This window comes from Chiloscyllium punctatum, chromosome X (assembly GCF_047496795.1).
Source record: "Chiloscyllium punctatum isolate Juve2018m chromosome X, sChiPun1.3, whole genome shotgun sequence".
NCBI lineage: Eukaryota > Metazoa > Chordata > Chondrichthyes > Orectolobiformes > Hemiscylliidae > Chiloscyllium > Chiloscyllium punctatum.
In genome coordinates, this window is record NC_092791.1 from 30,792,288 (window position 1) to 30,813,122 (window position 20,835).

At 43.4% G+C, this 20,835-nt stretch overlaps 1 protein-coding gene across 4 annotated transcripts in view; it reads left to right on the forward strand.

Annotated features, from left to right (window-relative positions):
- LOC140471076 (formin-like protein 3) overlaps positions 1-20,835 on the forward strand; it is a 224,817-nt gene that overhangs the window by 198,808 nt on the left and 5,174 nt on the right. For 2 of the 4 annotated variants that reach the window (XM_072566920.1, XM_072566922.1), the window contains 6 exons: positions 1,642-1,771; positions 3,502-3,669; positions 4,900-4,997; positions 10,996-11,091; positions 11,851-11,974; positions 16,440-16,565. In XM_072566920.1, the coding sequence (XP_072423021.1) occupies positions 1,642-1,771; positions 3,502-3,669; positions 4,900-4,997; positions 10,996-11,091; positions 11,851-11,974; positions 16,440-16,531 (708 nt within the window). In that variant the 3' untranslated portion in view covers positions 16,532-16,565. Of the gene's footprint in view, positions 1-1,641; positions 1,772-3,501; positions 3,670-4,899; positions 4,998-10,995; positions 11,092-11,850; positions 11,975-16,439; positions 16,566-17,348; positions 17,396-20,835 lie in introns of all 4 variants that reach the window. The other 2 variants (XR_011956846.1, XM_072566921.1) reach the window with 2 other exon arrangements.

A 20,835-nucleotide genomic window follows, 5' to 3' on the forward strand; every position in this document is an offset into this window, starting at 1 on the left:
GCCTCATCTTCCGCCTCGGAACACTTCAACCCCAGGGCATCAATGTGGACTTCACCAGTTTCCTCATTTCCCCTTCCCCCACCTCACCCGAGTTCCAAACTTCCAGCTCAGCACTGTCCCCATGACTTGTCCTACCTGCCTATCTCCCTTTCCGCCTATCTCCCTTTCCACCTATCCACTCCACCCTCCTCCCTGACCTATCACCTTCATCCCAACCACCACTCACCTATTGTACTCTATGCTACTTTCTCCCCACCCCCACCCTCCTCTCATTTATCTCTCCACCCTTCAGGCACTCTGCCTGTATTCCTGATGAAGGGCTTTTACCCAAAATGTCGATTTTCCTGCTCCTTGGATGCTGCCTGAACTGCTGTGCTTTTCCAGCACTAATCCAGAGAATGGAGGGATGTTATGTAAAGTGTCGGAAGCAGTTCAGAGAAGGTTTGCTCGACTAATACCTGGAACCAGTGGATTACCTTGTGAGGAAAGACTGACAGGCTAGTATGACAGGATGTCGTAGACCTGTATCCTCTGGAGTTTAGAACAGTCAGAGCTGACTTAATTGAAACATATAAAATCCAGAGGGGACTTGACTGGGTGGATGTGGAAAGGATGTTTTCTCTTGTGGGAGAATCTAGAACATATGAACTAGGAACAGGAGTCGGCAATTCAGTTCCTCCACCATTTAATACGATCATGTCCTCCGCTTTCCTCTTGGGGCCATAATTTAAAAATCAGGGTTCATCCATTTAAGACCGAGATGCGGAAACCTTTCTTTATTCTGAGGGTTATGAGTCTTTGGAATTCCCTTCCTCAAAAGGCAGTGGATGTAGAATTTTTCAATATGTTTAAGGCAGAGAGAGATAGATTCTTCATTTAAAAAGGTAAAGGTAAAGTCACCATAGTCCTCCTATACTATAGGGCTGCTCTTTTATTAGAGAAGTGATTGGTGGTTATTTAACCGGAGGGTCATCACGCCTCAGGCAAGGGGAGAGGTTGAGAAGGAGAGTCCTTCATGGTAGCCTCAGCTGGTGCAGGAATTGAACCCACTCCATTGGCATCACTCTGCATCGCAAACCAGCTGTCCAACCAACTGCGCTAACAGAAACCCCACCCCTGCCCCTGCCCCTGCATCCTTGATGACCAAGGGGTGAAAGATTATCAGGGAATGCAAGAATGAAAGTTGAAGTTCAAATCAGATCAGCCATGATCTTATTGATTGGCAGAACAGGTTTGGAGAGCTGAGTGGCTGATTCTAGTTCCTTGTTAGTGTGTTAGCCCACCCACTGCCCCTCAACCTCTCACCTAACCCCACTTATCTCACTGTTCCCAGTGGGGGAAATGATTTAAGCTCACACAGAAAGAGTGGCTACTTGAGAGGATAAGACCTATCAATGCAGAACCCATCGAAGAGCAGAGCAAATGTGGCACAGGAACTGGTTTGGGTTGTGGGGGCGAGGTAGGGGTGACAAGGGCAATATTGTAACCTGGTAGTTGCTGTTTGGCCTCTTCTCAATTCAACACAATGTAAGGAATTTGATAGCAAGTCAAGAAGTGACAATACTTATGAACGATGCCTGGAGCTGTGACGTAACAGCCAGACTGAGTCTCAGTGATGTGACATGTTTCCTGTTTGCCCAGCTCTTGGATACCAAATCTACTGACCGGAAGCTGACCTTGTTGCACTACATTGCGATTGTCATCAAACAGAAGTACCCCAGCATCGCCACATTTTGGAGCGAGCTCCACTTCATCGAGAAAGCTGCAGCAGGTTAGTGATGGCATTAGGGCTGTTCCTGTACTGTTTCATGCTTAAGGAAAGCTGCTGTGTATGTGGCCATTCCCACCTCAGAGCTTAGAAGATGACATTTGAATGGTCCAATGGCATATGTGCTGAGAAATGGGCATGGAGCAGGTTATGCTGACCAGAACTACTCTCTCTATAAACCGAGCAGGGAAAGACTGCATGACAATCATGGAGTTAGTCCTTTGATACAATGTCACATGATCTGACATCATCTCCTGTGATGCAGTCAGCTATTCAAGTGAGAGCTGTTGCCTTTTTAGGATAGGGACCAGGGCTGGAAGGCCACGGTTTTGTGGAGGGACTGGTGAAACTGGGGTTGTTCTCCTTTAGAACAGAAAAGGTTAAGAGGAGATTTGATGCAAGTGTTCAAAATCATGAATAGTCTCGATAGAGAACATAAGGTGAAACTGTTTCCAGTTGCAGAAGGGTCAGGAAGCAGAGAGACACTGGCAAAAGAACCAGTGTGAAAACCTTTTCTTTTGCACAGCAAGCTTGTTGCAATCTGGACCACATGCCAGAAGCAGATTAGGTGATCAATTTTCAAAGGAGAATTGAATAAGTACCTGAAGGGGGAAAGAACAGTGAGGACAGGATTTTCTAAGATTACAAAGGGACCTTGATCAAATAGGTCAATGGGCTGAAAAATGGCAGATGGAGTTCAATCTGGATAAATGCGAGATATTGCATTTTGATACAACAAACAGTGGTAGGACTTATACGTTAATGGTACGGCCTTGGGTAGTGTTGCAGAACAGAAGGACCTAGGGGTTCAAGGTATACAATTCTTTGAAGATCGTGTCACATAGACAGGGCTCAGTCCCTTGAGTAAAGGACTTGGGAAGTCATGTTGAGGTTGTACAGGACATTTGTGAGGCCTCTTCTAGAGTATTGTGTCCAGTTCTGGTCGCCCAGTTATAGGAAGGATATTATTAAGGTGAAGGAGGGTTCAGAAGAGAATGACTAGGATGTTGCTGGGTATTGAAAGTTTGAGTTATAAAGAGAGGCTAGATGGACTTGGACTTTTTTCACTGGAATATAGAAGGTTGAGATGTGACCTTATCAAATCATGAAGTTTATAATATCATGAGGGGTATAGATGGTGCTAATGGGAGGTGTCTTTTTTCCAAGGATGGGATTTCAAGACTGGGCACATTTTTAAGGTGAGAGGAGAGAGAATTAAATAAAAAAGACATGAGGGGCAAATTTTTTTACACAGTGGGTGGTTCGAGTGTAGAATGACCTTCCTGAGGACGTGGTGGATGTGGGCACAGTTACAATGTTTAAAAGATACTTGGATAATTACATGAATAGGAAAGGTTTGGAGGGACACGGGCCAGGAGCAGGCAGATGGAGCTAGTTTAGTTTGGGATTATGCTCGGCATGGACTGGATGGACTGAAGGTTCTAGCTCCATGCTGTATGACTCCGACAGATTCAGTGGGTAACTCTTTCAAAGATCCAACACTGGCAACATGGGTTGGATAGCCTCCTTCTGTGCACCTTCATTCTATCAATGCAATGGAGCTAAATTCTCTCAAGGGGGGAGAAAGTCACAGAATATTCTGTGCCAGGAGAGATTGTCTGAAGGAGGGTAACGTCTCATTCTCGGGCCTGGTAATGATTCTAGCAGCCAATAGGCAGTTCCACTTCCAGGCAGTTGAATGACTTTTTTTTTTACACCGTTTCCTTTGGCAGTGTCATTGGAAAATGTCCTCTTAGACGTAAAGGAGATGGGACACAACATGGAGTTGGTTAAGCGTGAAAGCAGTATGCACGATCACAATGTGGTGCTGAAGGATTTCCTGACACAAAATGAAGGGACACTAGAAAAACTTCAGAAAGATTCCAGGACTGCACAGGCAAGTACATTATCCTACACTGCAATATCACTGAATGTTTCTAACTGTGTTCTGAACGAGTTTGGTATTCAAAAATCCAATGTGTTAATCACTTGACTGAGTGACTAAATTGAGGGTGTGCAGGTTGATTAGAAAATGAGTTCTAAATATAAAAAGATTAGAGTTGGCCTTGTTTGTCTTTCTTACTGGATTTATCATCCTGTCAATGGTGGAACATGTTTGGAAAATATCAGAAGTGCTCAGGTTCCAGTCTCATCAGAGTCTTTCAGACAAGATGTTAAACTGAGGCAAACACTAAGAATGCTGGAGAAACTTGGTAGGTCGAGCAGCATTGATGGAGATCTGTGTTAAACTGAAACCCCATCTCTGGGTGTAAAAGGCAGTTTTAAAGAAGAGTAGGAGAACTCTGACTGGTTTTCTCCTACCGAATTCAAATTCATTTTGCTGTACACGTTCTGAGTTGCCTTCAACGAGTTGAGAAATAAAGTGAGTGTTACTTCACTTAACTGCACCAAGGTACATATTGTTAAAGTGGGAGTATACCTTGTTCTCGTGTGAGTTCTCTGCCAGATTTTTTGTGCCTCCTTGTGTTCCTCTATGAGAAGAGACCAGGATGAAATGCAATGCATAGGAAATGATCAGTCATCACCTTGCTGCTGCACCTCCTAATAAAGCTTCACCTGCATCTCTGAATGAGAATGTGAGAGATGAACTACAAAATCAACCCTGACTTCAAAGAAAAGAAAAGGCTATTAATTCTTGGAATATTACAATTATGCCTAGTTGCTTGATTTTTGACCTTTAACCTCTCCCAACAAGCAAGAGAAAGAAAAACATGGCTGCGATGAAGTGGGTGACTGTTGTAACTCTATACTGGATTAGTGGTGCTGGAAGAGCACAGCAGTTTAGGCAGCATCCAACGAGCAGCGAAATCGACGTTTCGGGCAAAAGCCCTTCATCAGGAATAAAGGCAGTGAGCCTGCTCCTCTAGCTTATCTCTCCACGCTTCAGGCTCACTGCCTTTATTCCTGATGAAGGGCTTTTGCCCGAAACGTCGATTTCGCTGCTCGTTGGATGCTGCCTGAACTGCTGTGCTCTTCCAGCACCACTAATCCAGTATTTGGTTTTCAGCATCTGCAGTCATTGTTTTTACCTTGTTGTTGTAACTCTAACCTAGTGAAGTCCAAGGGTTAATGAGACTGCACCTAATTTTCTTTTTGGCCTGTACAGGAAGCATACAATAAAGTGGTTGAGTATTTTGGAGAAAATCCCAAGACTACGCCTCCATCCGTGTTCTTCCCAGTCTTTGTCCGCTTTGTCAAGTCCTACAGGGTAAGATCTGTTTGTCGCTTTTACCTTTTGCATCTGTTTGGCATTTGTTTAGCTTCAAATGGTTGTAATAAGGCATGGAAGAAATAGTTCTAAATCTTAGCTTTAGTAGAAAAGTGGTCATTTATATTTGTCGTGAAGTTAAGGGAACCTTAGTTATGACTTCTCTCTGTCCTTCTGTCTTTATCAAAAAAAAACGTTGCTTTTACTGAGATATAGAATCTTTAATTTAATAGAAAGTGGGTTACGAGGAAAAAGCAGTGTGGCTGAACAATTAGGCCCTGTCGTTTAGGTCTGCTCTGTACATTTGGAAGGGTACTACTGGATGCTGTTATGGTGCATCCTTTCTCCATGTCCAAAAAATAGCGCTTTGTACATAGGAGTGATAATTAGTGTAGGAATAGTTGAAACATTATGGTCTGCCTCTACAAGAATGGTTCTCTGGATTGCAATCCAATCAGCTTGTTCAGGGATATCCCCCAAGCTTCTCAGCCTATTGCTGAACTTGCCAGAAGCTGCCAACCAATCAGAAATGCCCCCATCATCATCTCAAGGGCAATTAGGGATGGGAACTCTGCCAATGCTGCTCAGGAGCAAAAAAAGTTTTTGTGGGTAACTCTGTCAAAGGTCCATTTGAATGGTATAGACAATAGACCTGAACATCCCCCATTCAACCCACCCCATCTTAGCTGATCACTTGACATTTGGAAGATGCCGATATTTGGTTAAAATGGCTCTGTCTCTGTCAAAGAAGCCTGCTTGCAATTCCTAGCCTAAATGGCTGACATAGCTACCTGTGAGAGGGCACTGTGCTGTTGACTAGCAAGGGCAAGAGTTAATTAATGCATTTGCTTCCTGGCATTGTCCAGCAGATGCCTCCCATTTCCTGCCCTTGGCCACCCACAAGCTTGCACACTACAAATAATTAGTTGAAACAATAAAAGCACTAGATGTGAATACAAGTTGAATACTTTGACTTGGCAGAATAATCACATCAGATTTTGAGTCTAGGAAAATAAACCAACTAGCAAGTCTATGATCGAGTGTACAGTGGTAGTTCCAGGTTCCTAAAAGAAGCTGGAGAAAGCATGTGAAAAAAGGGTTTCTCCCCGGTGTTTCCTTTGACATAAAAGTGAGCTGTTCTTAACCCTTAAAGAACTGTGACTGGCCTTTTGCCAATATTTGATTCCAGACTCAGCCCATAGTTCACAACGTAGAGCAGGGTAGGTTCTCTTCCTCCCAGGGTAGCCCATGGGAGTTTGTCACCACCCCATAGATAGGGGGGGTGGGAAGTGGCATTTCTTTTAAGAAATTGGGAGAACTCCCACAGAAATTCTCCTCCTGGATGTTTGTGCTCAGTTTTGAGTTTTATGCATGTTAACTCATACTAACGTAGAAAATAGGAGCAGGAGCAGGCCATTTGGCCCTTTTGAGCCTGCTCCACCATTCAATATGATCATAGCTGATTCTCTGTCGCAATATCATATTCAGGCCCAGTTTGGACCAATCTCTCCTCATATGACAGTACTTTCTCCTTCTGTCTCTTGAGGCTTTTAAAATCTAAAAATGCACCTATAGCTTTCTTGAATATATTTAGTGACTTGGTCTCGGCAGCATTGTGTGGTAGAGAATTCCCCAGGTTCACTACCCTTTTGAGTAAAGGAATGTTTCCTTATCTCAGTCCTCGATGGTCTACCCCACATCCTGAGACTGTGTCCACTGGTTCTAGACTCCCCAACCAGGGGAAACATCCTGTCTGCATTCAGTCTGTCCAACCCTGTTAGAACTTTACACGTTTCTATCAGATCCCTTCTCATCAGAATACAGGCCCAGTTGAACCAAACTCTCCTCATAGGTCAGTCCTGCCATCCCCAGTACCAGCCTAGTGACCCTCGCTACACTCCCTTTCTGGCAAAGATATCCTTTCATAGGTAGGGAGACCCAAACTGCACATAATACTCCGGGTGTGGTCTCACCAAGGCTGTGTATAGGTGCAGTGAGACGTTTCTACTTCTGAACTCTAATCCTTTGCAATGAAGGCCAAAATACCATTTGCCTTCCTAATTGTTTCCTGCAGCTCCCTGACTATTTTCATTGTCTAGTGTATAAGGACACCTAGATCTCTCTGTACACCCACCCTTCGTAATATATCGCCATTTAAATAATACTTTTTCTTTCTCTTTTTCAAACTGAAGTTTGAGTGTCCTTGAAGTGTTTCTCTGTCTCTTTTCTGCCCCATCGCCCAAGATTCTTCCTCTCAATTGTGACAGTGCTGAGTCAGGCATTGCATTGGATTTGGCAGAAATTCTCTCCTGTGGCTGCTAAATGTCAATATGATATTTCACTGCCGACTGCTTCGGGGTACCTTCCGCTTGTAATCTACATGTACATGCCCTCTGACAATCCCTTCAGTTTGGAATGGAAACCATGGCTGATGGCTGGCTCTGTTGAATAGTTCCACTTGTACTGCTGTCCTGGCTGGGTCAGCTGACTCAACCCTGAGCAGAACATGTAGGCCTGTTTCTAAAATTAAGAAATACAACTTTGAGGGATGATCTGACCGCGCTGTTTCAAATACTCAAAGAGGCAGATGCAGATGAAATCCCTCCTCTAGTTATATAAGTTGAGATCGAGGGAGACGTCTTTGTTGTCGGGGAGTTAAATCAGGAAACTTTTTTTTCATGTAGAGGGAAATGGAAATCTGGAATTCTCTTCTTTTAAAAGGCTCTGAATGTTTGGGTTCAGCTGGAGCTTTTAGGTTAGAGGTTAATAGATTATTACAGGGCCTGAGCATATGGTGACATGGAGCTATGGTAAATAAATCATGTTGGGGTGTAGGCTAGCTATGACCTAACTGAATGAAGGTGCAGACCAAGTCACTAAATGACATTCCCTTGTCTCTGTCTGCTCTTCAATAAGAGGCTGGGGACTGCTTTGAGATGGAGTCAAGGGGATTCTAGACTGCATTGTTGAGTTTGTCTGCTAAAAACTGCAATTTTGAGCTGTTTTGTCCATGAGTTGAGGAATCAAACAGGTTGTTTGGTGTCTGGGGTGTATTTTTTTGAGGCACATGCCATTTGTTCTCATTCACAATCGAAATACTGTTTAAGAAAAGCATTGAAAACCTCCTTCATTCAGTAAACACAGCTGCAGCATTGACTGAGTTTGAGGGAAAGGAAAGCTGAATTTTCAGCCTGTTATTTCTTTTCAGTCTCTATGCTCAAAACAATACCACATAAGGTGCTTCATTATGCTGTCAGAAATATGGGAATGGATTCAAAACGGGTCAAAGTTCAACTACATAACTAAATTACTGAATGTTTACATTGAAAAACATGCAATGAAACGACACAAGATTGAGGAGAAACTATTTTGCCCAGACAGTTATGCACTTTGTGGAACTTGCTACTTCAGAACAGTTGAAGCCAGGGTCCACAAAACTATCCAAGGGCAGGAGGGGGGACTTGCTGACCTCCGGTCAGGGATTGGGAGCCCAGGCCCAAAGAGCAGAGGGCCTTTGATTTTTATCCCTGGTTGAGGCAATGAACATCAATACTTTTACAGGAAAACTAGATACGTATGAGAGGGAGGAAGAAATGGAAGGATGCACTGATAAGATCAGACGATGAGAGATAGGAGGAGGATTGTGTGGAACATAAACACTAGTATGGATCTATTGGGTTGAATGGCCTGTTGCTATATTGTAAATTCAATATTAAATGACCTGGTGTATGGTGTTGGATGCCATATGCAGTTCTGGTTTAGCTCATACCTGGAGTATGGCGTATAGTTTGGGTCTCCTTTCTTAAGGAGGGGTAGGCTTTCATTGGAACCAGATCAAGAGAAGTTCATGAGGCTGATTTCTATGATGGGTTGGTTTGTGTGATGCAGAAAGGTTAAGTGGGTTGGGCCTTTAATCTTCAGAGTTTCGAACACTCAGAAATGATCTTTTTAAAGCATAGATCCTGAGGGGATCTTGACAGGTTAGGTACAAGGAGGATATTTATCCTTGTGAAGCAATCTAGAACCGAGGGACGTGGTTTCAGAATTAAAGCAGTCCCATTTTGTAATCTCTCCTCTGAGGGTTGCTTGTGTTTGGCATTCTCTGCCACAGAGAGCAGTGGATCCTGGATCATTGAAAATATTCAAGGCTGTGTGACAGAGGTCTTTGCTTGGTGAGAGTCAAGGGTAATAGAGGAACAGACAGGAAAGTGGAGTTTAAATCCCAATGTGGCCGGCCATGATCTTATTGAATGGCAGAATGGACTGAGCGTCCTACTCATGTTCCTAATTTGTATTCTTATTAACTTATTCCTTATTCTGTCAAATATATGCGAGACACTAGTGAAGCCACAATTAAAATCTGTATGCAATAGAGGTGCCCATTACTAAATGAGTATTAGTGACATGGAAAGGCATTCAAGAAATTCTATAGCATTATACTAGGAAAGATGGCCTGTAAATTGAGAGAGGGCGCCTATTTTCATTGTACAGGAGAAAGCTCAAAGGCAGATGCAATAAAAATTTCCATAGTATTGAAATGGTAAATAATGAGAGATTGTTTCAAACATTGTGATTTTTCTGCACAATGATGACTACTTTAACACTGAGGTGCTACATATCTGCAGGTTGTTGCCTTGCAAGCTGTTATGCTTTTAAATCTAAGGATTATGAGGACAGATTGATGGATATAGCATGTTGGTAGTTCAATACACTCTCCCAGAATGGAACTTATCCTGTGTACTCATGTGTATAAGTGTGTAGGCCCCAGCTTGGAATATTGTGTCCACTTCTGGGCACCACACTTCAGGAAGGATGTCAAGGACTTTGGAAAGGCTACAGAGGGGATTTACCAGAATGGTTCCAGGCATGAGAGTAGTTATGTGGGGAAGCTGGGCTATTCCCTTTTGAGTCAAGAAAGTTAAGGGGAGATAAGAGTTTTTGTTTTATTCTTTCATGGGATGAGGGTGTTGCTGGCTGGCCAAGCATTTATTGTCCATTTCTAAAATTATGAAGGGTTTTGATAGGTGGGGAGGAATTCACTTCCTCACCCCCAAAAGCCTATCCACCATCTACAAGGTACAAGTGAGGAGTGTGATGGAATACAGCCCACTTGCCTGGATGAGTGCAACTCCAACAACACTCCAGAAGCTCCACACCATCCAGGACAGAGTAGTCGGCTTGATCAATATCCCATCAACCACCTTCAACATTCAGTTCCTGCATCACTGAAGCAGCCGTATGTACCACCTACAAGATGCACTTCAGCTACTTACAAAGCCTCCTTAGACAACAGCTTCCAAATCCATGGCCTTCACCATCTTGAAGGACAAGGGCAGCAGATACATGGGAATACCACTCCCTGCAAGTTTCCCTCCAAGCCACTCCCCATCCTGACTTGGAAATATGTTGCTGTTCCTTCAGCGTCACTGGGTCAAAATCCTGGAATTCCCTCCCTCAGGGCATTGTGAGTCTACCTACAGCACATGGACTGCAGTGGTTCAAGAAGGGATAGCTTACAAATAGTGGGGCGGCCAGCAATGCACACATCTCATGACAGACTGAAATAAAGTTGCCTGTACTGGCAGGAGGTTCAGTGACCACAAAGGGCACAGTTTTATATAATTAGAAAAAGGGCCAGAGGGGAGATTTTATACATTAGTGTGTTTGTACGTTTTACTCCATGAGTTATGATGATCATGAACAGAGCAAAAGGGTAGTGGAAGTTGGTTCATTTGGATATACACTTGAAAGACACTAACATTTCAGGGCTATGGTGAAAGTGCAAGGGGGTTTTGGAACTGATTGCCACATTTAAAGAGCCCACATGGGTCCAGTTTGTGCTTCATGGTTCAATGGTAATTCATGAGACTACCCACCGAAGGGAAAGGAACCGGGTGATCATGTTCCTTCACGCCATTAATCCTTGGAAAGCGGCTGACATATACTATGAGGAGGTGATGTGAAAACAAACGCTCAATGTGTCTTCTGACATCTCCAGGAAGCGGAACAGGAAAACGAGCTGCGAAGCAAGCAGGAGCAAGCTTTGAGAGAGAAGATGCTGGCACAGGAAGCCAAGCTGCAACAGGACCAAAAGGTAGGTGACACACAGACTGCAATCTCACTGCCTCACCTTTTGGAAGCTGCTTCTGAACCCAGTAATGTCTCAACTTAGACCCTGGGCCAGTGCTGAACAAATGTCTAGGAAAAAGAAAGGGTAGGGCTGGAGGTGGTGGAGAAGTTGAGCAATGGGCTTTAGGAAGCAGGACAAGCCAACTAGGCCACCTTACTCCTGGCTGCTCTCAGCTGCCCTTCTGCCCCATACCAGAAAGCTGCTTTGTGCAACTGTTGGCTTCTAAAAGGGTTATGTTCATTATCAGTGGCACTGTTGGAAACATGGCAGCTAGATTACACAGAGCAAGATCCCATAGACGACAATGTGATCATAAATGTAGGAATAGACGTAGGCCATTCAGCCCATTGGGACTGCTCTGCTATTCAGAGAGATCACAGCTGATCTGATCAACCATATTTCCACTTTTCTGCCTTATTTCTATGACCCTTGGTTCTCTTCACACTGCCTGATTATCCATAGTTAAATACCATACCACCCACTGAACCACTGTCAATACTGCCCCATCACTCTGGGTAAATACCTCCCCCACAGGAAACACTCTCAACACTGTCCCATCACTGTGGGACAAATACCTCTCTACCCTCCAAGAGCCATTCTCAACACTGCCCCATCTTCAACAGATATTGTGGTTGGACTTCTGATATCAACCTGTAAATTTATGAAAAAAGCCTCATGGTTTCCTCTGTCCTCTTCCTCAATCAAGGCTTTTTTTTTTGACAGTCTCCCTGTCACAGGAATAAGCGACAACAGCAGGAACTCATCGCTGAGTTACGGAAACGACAGCTCAAAGATCACCGGCCAGTGTACGAAGGGAAAGATGGGACCATTGAAGACATTATCACAGGTAAAGGCCGACAGCAGGTCCTGGCTCTACTCTGTGGTGGGTTGGGCTGTCTTGGTACTCAGGTCTGAAGTCTGCACTGACAATTCAGAAGACTTGTTTCCAATAGATGTGTTTTTTAAAGATTCTTTTATAGGTTCTTCAAGTGCAGGTAAAATGTGATGGACAACATGTTTCTGTGCACAACTGAGCCTCTTCTAGTGACCGGCTGTGCTATGGGATGTTCCTTGAACTGCTGTTTAAGCCATTGCCCTTAATTTTTTCACTGCAAGAGCTTTGATCTAATTAAATCAGTTGAATGCCAAGATTAACAGATCTGTTTGGGAGGGACTTCCTCTTTGGTTCTGCTCAAACCAGTGCCCTGTTTTACTGTTTGACCTTTAGGCCAAGCCTTTATTAACCTATTCTTGAATGTTTGTGGTGTGGATGTCAGCACACATGCCAGTTTTAACGTTTTTTTTAAAATGATCAAGTAGATTGAATGCAATCCAGTTTGGGTATTCAAAAACTGCCACTGATACATTAATCAAGGTTTCTGACTTTCTGGCAAATTGTACTGTCAAGCTGCACCTTTCTCCTTTTCACTCTCACTGTTGTGTGCCAAATCAAGATCGAGAGACTTGGCTCAATTCTCGCTGATGCACCATTGCAATAACGTGGGACCAAAAAGCTTTCATCACTCGAGCTAGTTGTTTTAATGTTCTCTACTCCAACTCTTAGAACCATTCCATTCCCTTCTCCACCCCCAACTATGCCCCAAAACTGCTTTCTCTTTTTGCACTGACTGCAAAATAGCCCACGAACTCTCTGCATTCTTGTTGCTTTTCTTTTCCATACTCACTGTGCATTGCTACCTGATGTTGGGTGTTTGATCTATAAAGTAATTTCAAAGTGAACAGTCTGCTGGTGAAGAAAGGGATGGTGGTGCAGAGGAAAGGTGGGGGACAGTTTCCTTAAGTCTTATTTCAGTTGATCAGCAGAACTTCTTCTCATATTAAATAGCTCCTGAGCAATTGGTACAGTACACTTCACTCCTCGAACAATGAAGTGGTTAGACCTAGAAGCTGCTCAGTGAAGACAGAAAATGTCTTTCAAGACAAAGTATCAACTTGGATTCTCTCTCTGGCAGCTGTTGAGTTTCTCCAGCATTCTCTGTTTTCAGGTCTGCAATGTTCTACTTCTGTATTGCTAAAAAAATTTTCAAATCATTTTCTAACTTCACCTGCTATGTTGCCATTTTGATGACTGACTGCTTGTTTCTGTGAAGTGGACACGGTTGCTCTGTTTCATAACACGAACCACACTCTTCACACACTCGAGGCCTAAATCAGTGCTTCCCAAATGTTTTCCCATCGTGAACCCCATCTTAATGCTCAAAAATTCTTACAGTCCCTCAGTGAGAACTTAAGAGCTCTTGGGTAGAGTTAAGATTGGGATGTGCAGGGGAGTTGCAGCCCTGTGGTAATAGCATGGTAGCTGGGGCAGGGCCTGTTGTGAGCACAGCAATCGCAACTCTCTGCTGGCCATTGCTTGCCCAGATCTCACCATTCCAAAATTTCAGCTCCTCACCCCCATTTTGGGAAGCCTTTTCCCAAAATGTAGCCCAGTGCACCAGCAGCTTAACTTGTCGAACCAAATGCTGCAAAATTAAAATGTGTAACCAAGATGCATTTTTTTCTCTCCTTTTATACTTCTGTTTTGATTCTGGTAACTGCCACAACAGCAACTTGCATTTGTATTGCACCAAAGTCGTGGCCTGAGAGATGTTTTAAGGAGCGTCATGAAAGAGGAGAGAAGCAGAGAGGTGTAAAGAGAGCCAAGGTAGCTGAAGGCACAGTCTGCCTTGCAAGTATTAAAACCGGGGATGCATGTTTAGAAGAGTGCGGGTATCTTTGAAGGGTTATTGGCTGGAGGAGATTGTAGAGATTGGGGCTGGCAAATAGCGAGGCCAAGGTGAGGTTTGAACACCAGGATGAGGACATTAAAATCAAAGTGTTGGTGGAACGTGAGCCAATTTTGGCCTGGTAATGGTGAATGGGAGTTAGGCGAGGGGGCAGTGTCGAGTTTTAGAGGGTGCAGGCAAGAGGCTGTCCAGGAGTGTACTGGCTGGAGATAACACAGACATGACTGCAAGTCTCCGGAAGAAGGAAGTAATAGTCTAAGAGATGTACAGAATGGAAACAGACCCATTGGTCCAACTCTTTCATGCTGACCAGATATTCTGAGTTAATCTAGTCCCATCTGCAAACATTTGGCTCATATCCCTCTAAACCCTTCCTATTCATATACCCATCCAGATGCCTTTTAAATGTCGTAGTTGTACCAGCCTCCACCACTGGCTTCAGCAGCTCTTTCCACACATGCACCACTCTCTGCGTGAAAAAGGTTTCTTAGGTTTCTTTTAAATCTTTCCCCTCTCATCTTAAATCTATGTCCTATAGTTTTGGACTCCCCTACCTGGGGAATAGACCTTGGCTGTTCACCGTATCCATGCCCTTCATGATTTTATAAACCTCTATCAGGTCATCCCTCAGCCTTCGACACTCCAGGGAAAATAGACCCCGCCTATTCAACTTTTCCTTACAGTACAAACCCTCCAAACTGGCAACATTCTTGTAAATTTTTTCTGAACCCTTTCAAGTTATAGGGAGAGGCTGAATAGACTGGGGCTGTTTTCCCTGGAGCGTCGGAGGCTGAGGGGTGACCTTATAGAGGTTTATAAAATCATGAGGGGCATGGATAGGGTAAATAGGCAAAGTCTCTTCCCTGGGGTGGGGGAGTCCAGAACTAGAGGGCATAGGTTTAAGGTGAGAGGGAAAGATTTAAAAGGGACCTAAGGGGAAATTTCTTCACTCAGAAGATGGTGCATGTATAGAATACCAGATGATATGGTGAAGGCTGGTACAATGACAACATTTAAAATGCATTTGGATGGGTAGGTGAACAGGAAGGGTTTCGAGGGATATGGACCAAATGCTGGCAAATGGAACTAGATTAATGTAGGATATCTGGTTGCCATGGACAAGCTGGACTGAAAGGTCTGTTGCCGTGCTGTACATCTCTATGACTCTTAAGTTTCATAACATCTTTTCTATAGTATGGAGACCAGAATTGAATGCAGTATTCCAAAAGTGACCTAACCAATGTCTTGTACAGCTGCAACATAACCTTCCAACTTCTATACTGACAAATATAAAGGCAAGCATACTAAGTGCTTTCTTCACCGCCCTGTGTACCTGGGACTCCACCTTGAAGGAACTATGAGCCTGCATTCCAAGGTCTCTTTGCAACATTCCCCAGGACCCTACCATTAAGTGTACAAGTCCTGCCCTGATTTGCCTTTCCAAAATGCAACACCTGACATTTATCTAAATTAAACTCCATCTGCCATTCATTGGTTCATTGGTCCATCTGATCAAGATCCTATTGTATTCGAAGGTAAACTTCTTCACTGTCCACTACATGTCTAATTTTGGTGTCATCTGCGAACATACTAACTATGCCTCCTATATTCACATCCAAATCATTTGTAAAAATGACAAAAAGCAGTGAACCCAGCACAGATCCTTGTGACATACCTCTGCTCTCAGGTCTCTAGTCTGAAAAACAACCCTCCACCACAACTCTCTTGTCTCCTATCTTCAAGACAATTTTGCTAATCAGTCTACTATGCGGAACGTTGTCGAACATCTTACTGAAGTCCACATAGACAATGTCCACTGCTCTGCCTCCAGCAATCATCTTTGTCACTTCTTCAAAAAAACATGGTTTAAGATTTGTTCTTTGCAACCCAGGTTCCCTTACATCCATGGCTCCAGAAAGACATGTTACTTCTTGTATTTCTACTTAAAGCCACCTGGTTTGTAATATAATGCTGTATTAAGTTAGCTTTTAAACCCTTCCTTACCTCCTCTCATGTCCTCTGATTTTCAATTTTTAAATAAACGCAAAAGGGGTTGGCAGAAAGATCAATCCCATAGAGGGAGAGAAACAATTTGATTAAAATTTCCACAAGCTGAGAATTTGTTTCTTGTGGGGAAATGCTGGCTACAGATCAGCAGCTGACTGTGATGGGAATCTCGAGTTTGGTTGTGAATTCATAGAGTTCGCCTTGCATCCCAACACATTATGTTCTGGTATGTGGCTGAATTGCTCGGACTGGCCCTCAAGGAAGATAGCCCTCAGAATCAACAATGGATTCTTCCAGTGCAACATTGTAGGCTGCTGTTCCATGCCAAGGAGAGAGACTGTTCGAGTCATGGTGCAGTGGTCCATGAAATAAGGGACTGCTGTGGAGATTCAGACAAGGGTTTCCCATTTCAATTGCATGTGTTGCTTTTTGCGTTGTGACCGTTTTGAAGCTCCTCCCTATTGTATGACTTGATGTGGTTTATTTTTCTTTGTTCCTCCCTGACCCCCTGCTGCTCTTTCTCTCCCCTCTCTCTATTGCACATTCTTCTTTCTGCAGCATTGAAGAGTGTGCCCTTCACAGCCCGAACCGCTAAACGTGGGTCCTGGTTCTTCTGTGAAACGTCATTGTGTGAAGAGTCCAATTGTTAATGTTTGTGCCCTCTACAGTCTACAGCTATGACAGGTTTATATGATTCCGTTTCTTCATTCTTGTCTCTATTGTTTGTTGAAAGGAAATGATTCATTTTACACCTTCCATTTGAATTAGTGTGTGTGGAGGGGGGTAACGGTGGTTTCTTCATGAAATACAGTATCTGTGTTTTTTTTATACACTTGCTATAGAGTTCCACAAGCTGGCTCCTTGCCTTCAATGGAAGAACATGGGGACATCCTGAATTTGCTGGTTGAGACAGGGATTCCTTTAGACCTGAATATCCAGCCAGCAAACAGCTTAGCCAGGCATCAATGTATGGGGAGCCTAGCTTGGAGGTTAGGTAAAGAGTTGGTGAATGCTCCTTTGCACCTTTTGCTAATGAGCATAATGATAGCCAAGCAAATCCTTGCCAGCCAAGTTTTCTTTGGCGACCTATAGGACAGGGTGATGGCAGAAATCTACAGGGCAAATGTCCCAATTTAGTTTCAAGCGAGAGAATTATGTTATTTCTTATGTCTGATCAATGTTTTCCAAAGCTCATCCATTCATTCTTTTCCATGGCCATTTTCATTCACCTTTGCTGCTGTCCTTGCACTTATTGTGTGTGTTGCCTAAATGACATCTTATCATTTCTACTGTGGGATTCTAATTCCTGAAAGGATTGTGGTCGTTTTCTCTCCTCAATGCGGTTTCTTTTTGCTGGAGTTCTAGCTACGGGTAAAACTGGTGACTGTGACAAACCCAACCTTTTTACAAAGTTGTTGCTCCTCTTTCATCATCATTCATTCATCTTCATTTCCTTCATTTCTTTAGCTAAAAGGAAGAGTATGATCGGTAATTTTCCAAATTCTCCAACACGGGTAAGAGTTTGTCAAACGCGCAGCGACAGTGAAACTAGTGTGCTCGCAAGGCTTGCCAGCTCCAGCCCTTTATATCTGCAGACCCAAGTTAAACACTTGTGAAAATCAAGATGTGGAGGAGCCGGTGTTGGACTTGAGTAGACAAAGTTAAAAATTGCATAACACCAGGATTATAGTCCAACAGGTTTATTTGGAAGTATTAGCTTTTGCTATGCTTCCAAATAAACCTGTTGGACTATAATCTGGTATTGTATGATTTTTAACGATGAAAATCAAAGCATTAAATAAGAGTCTTCGTGGGAGGTCGAGGGCAAAGGGAAAGCTTCAGAATGCCTTCAATCTCAGTCGACTATTCTGCTTTTAGAAAGTATTACAAATAAACAACTTTTTCATATTTTTCTTTTCTTAATGAATCCTGCTTGAATGTTGAACATGTGGCACCCAAATACAGTTGTTAAACAAATGGCAAGTTTGGGCTCAAACAGGACAGTTGGGAAACTCCTTGTTTTCACAGGCCTATGTGCATGCACTTGATTTTTACTTTTAAGTTCTTAATGCCTGTGGAGAAGTGTTAGCTCCAGACTCTGTTTCACTTTGATTTTAAGGAAAAGGAGTTGAGAGTTGTCTGAAATCAATGATGTGACTACTGATTCCCTTGTTCCAATCAAATTTCTGGAATGTTTCCATCACTTACTCTCCCAGTGTATGTGCTCATCCTCACATCCCTACTTGGCTTCAGTGACCCATTATCAGTCAACTTGTCTTTCTCCTGCTCTCCTGAAGGCAGTGACCCTTACTGGGGAACTGTTTCCTGGCACTTCAACCAAGTGGGCATTCTTCTTGTGAGTGCCATGGAGTTTGAGTGTCAGCAAGCTATTGGACTATGGAGGGCATCAAAGCATTGGTCATTGAGAGTGGAAATCCTTACAGATTCTCTTTTTAGCTCTTTCTTGCCTTCTGGTATTCAACTGTGGCTTGGTTGGTAGCAATCTTGCCTAAGAATTTTGCAGGTTCAAATCCCAGTCCAGGAACTTGAGCGTATAGTTTGGACTGGCACTCCAGGGCAGTGCTGAAAGAGTGCTGCATTGTTGGAGGTGCAATCTTTCCAATGAAGCATTGCCTGCCCTCTTAGATGGATATAAGATTTGACAGCACTCTTTCCATGACAAGTAGATAAATTCCCCTGGCTCTTGGCCATTATTTGTCCCTCCATCAACATCACTAAAGCAGAGGATCTGATCATGTCACATTGCTGTGTGAGAGAACTTGCTGCCTGAAGATTGATGGTTCATGGATTGGCCAGACTCCAAAAGTAAGCTATTCAAAGCACTTTTGTGTGTCCTGTGGTTATGAGCGTTTGTTCAGTTTTTTTCGCACTTTGTGCTGAGTTCAGTTGGATTGTCCCTCCTCCTGAGTCAACACATCGAACTCACCTGGTCCCTGTACCACAGATGCTACACACTGTGCCCTTTGGGATGAAGCTGGCTTGTCATCTCATTGGAGGAATAACCCTACTTGGCAATACTGTATTTCAGGAATTCTTATGTGTTGACCCAGGAGCATGATATCCTCATATCTGCACCTAGATGATGGTAGTACCAGCTACTTAATCCTTATTCAACCTTGTTTTTGAGAAAGGAGTTTACAAAGGCTGCCTCTTGATTGGATGATGGGATAATTTGGATTGTCAGTCAATTCCTTTTTTTTTAATAGATGATGGGAATGGTTTTTCCTTTGTCTCTCTTGCCTAGGTGGTTGGTAGACATTTGAATCAATCTATTAAGATGTCTTCTAATACTCCTCTGGAATAGATGGGACCTGAACCCAGGCCTTCTGTCTGGGAGATAGGGATACTACCACTGCACCTCCAAAGCCTCTTCCATTCAATTGTTTATTTACTTGTTTGGTCTCAATTGGAGTATTGCATCCAGTTCTGGGTACTGCACTTTAGGAAGGATGTGAAGGACTTAAGAGTGTGCAGAAAGGATCTCTGGGAGTGGTCTCAGGGCTGAGCAACTATAATCAGTTATATGGATAGATTGGAAAAGTTGAGACTATTCTCCTTCAGAGACAAGAAGTTTAAGATGAGATTCGATTGAATTGTCCATATTCTTGAGGGGTGTGGACAGAATAGATGGGAAAAAGATCAGTGAAGGACATAGATTGACAAAAGAGGCAATGGTGACACTATAAAACTTCCATGCAGTGAGCGAATAAGATTTGGGATGCGCTATCTGAGTGCGTGGTGCAGCAAGTCAAGCAGGTATTAAATCATTATCTGAAATGGAAAAGGCAGGGGAGCGGCTGTCGTGAATTATGATTTGGAGATGCCGGTGTTGGACTGGGGTGTACAAAGTTAAAAATCACACAACACCAGGTTATAGTCCAACAGGTTTAATTGGAAGCACACTAGCTTTCGGAGCGACGCTCCTTCATCAGGTGATACAATCACTCCGAAAGTTAGTGTGCTTCCAATTAAACCTGTTGGACTATAACCTGGTGTTGTGTGATTTTTAACTTTGTCGTGAATTACTCCTTCAGAGAGCCAGCAAGGACATGATAGATGGAATGGTCTCTTGTGCTGTAGCCATTCAATGATTCTATGCTTTAGCAGTCTTACATGAAAACCGATGTTTGTACCTGAACTGTTTCAAAGAAGGCCTGGTCAATAGGGCTTGAGGTAATCAAAAGTCAGGGAAAGACCTTCCTGTAAATCTGCAGGGATGTGGAGCTAAGGTGAGGAGACTGAGCTGAGATACAGATCAACCCTGAGCTCAATCAAATGGCACAATGGGCTGAATGACCTCCTGTTGTTCATGTGCACAAAGTAAACCCATCCCTGTGTAACCCTGTCTTTCTTTTTTGTACTATCAACAGAAAAATAAAATTCCCCCTAATATTGTTTTCCCTGCAGTTCGTATCTTAACTTGTTGGTAATATACTTCTGGGTTCCTGGCAGCTTCCCATCTAAAGCTCCCCTTCTGCTCTTTGTTACCTTTCTGATGTCTTATGCATATTGCTCGATCCTACCCAAGCAGAAAAAGTGATGCAAACAAAGCTCACATGAACTGTCAGCTCAGCCTCCAAGAAACCTAAGATATCTGTGATATCCCCCTTCTCCCCTCTGGGTGATGTTGGTGAGAGGGGTGTGAAGTTGTGGATCTGTCAGCAACAGGCAAAGGGGAAGAGGTGATTGAAAGTCGACAAAAGTAAGTTGTAGAAAGCAGGCAACTGAGCTTTGGTACCATTGTATTCTTACAGAAGAGGGGAGAGAATTTTGGCAGGAAAGGACTGGTGGTGTCAGCTCTTCATTAGAGAGTGTTGTTGACCATGTAAATTCCCCAGAAGAAGAATGCATGGAAAAAGAACCCCAGGGGAGTATTAGACTCCATCCAATTTCTACAATACTGAGACTGATTTTGAGTCCCTTTTGAAAATAA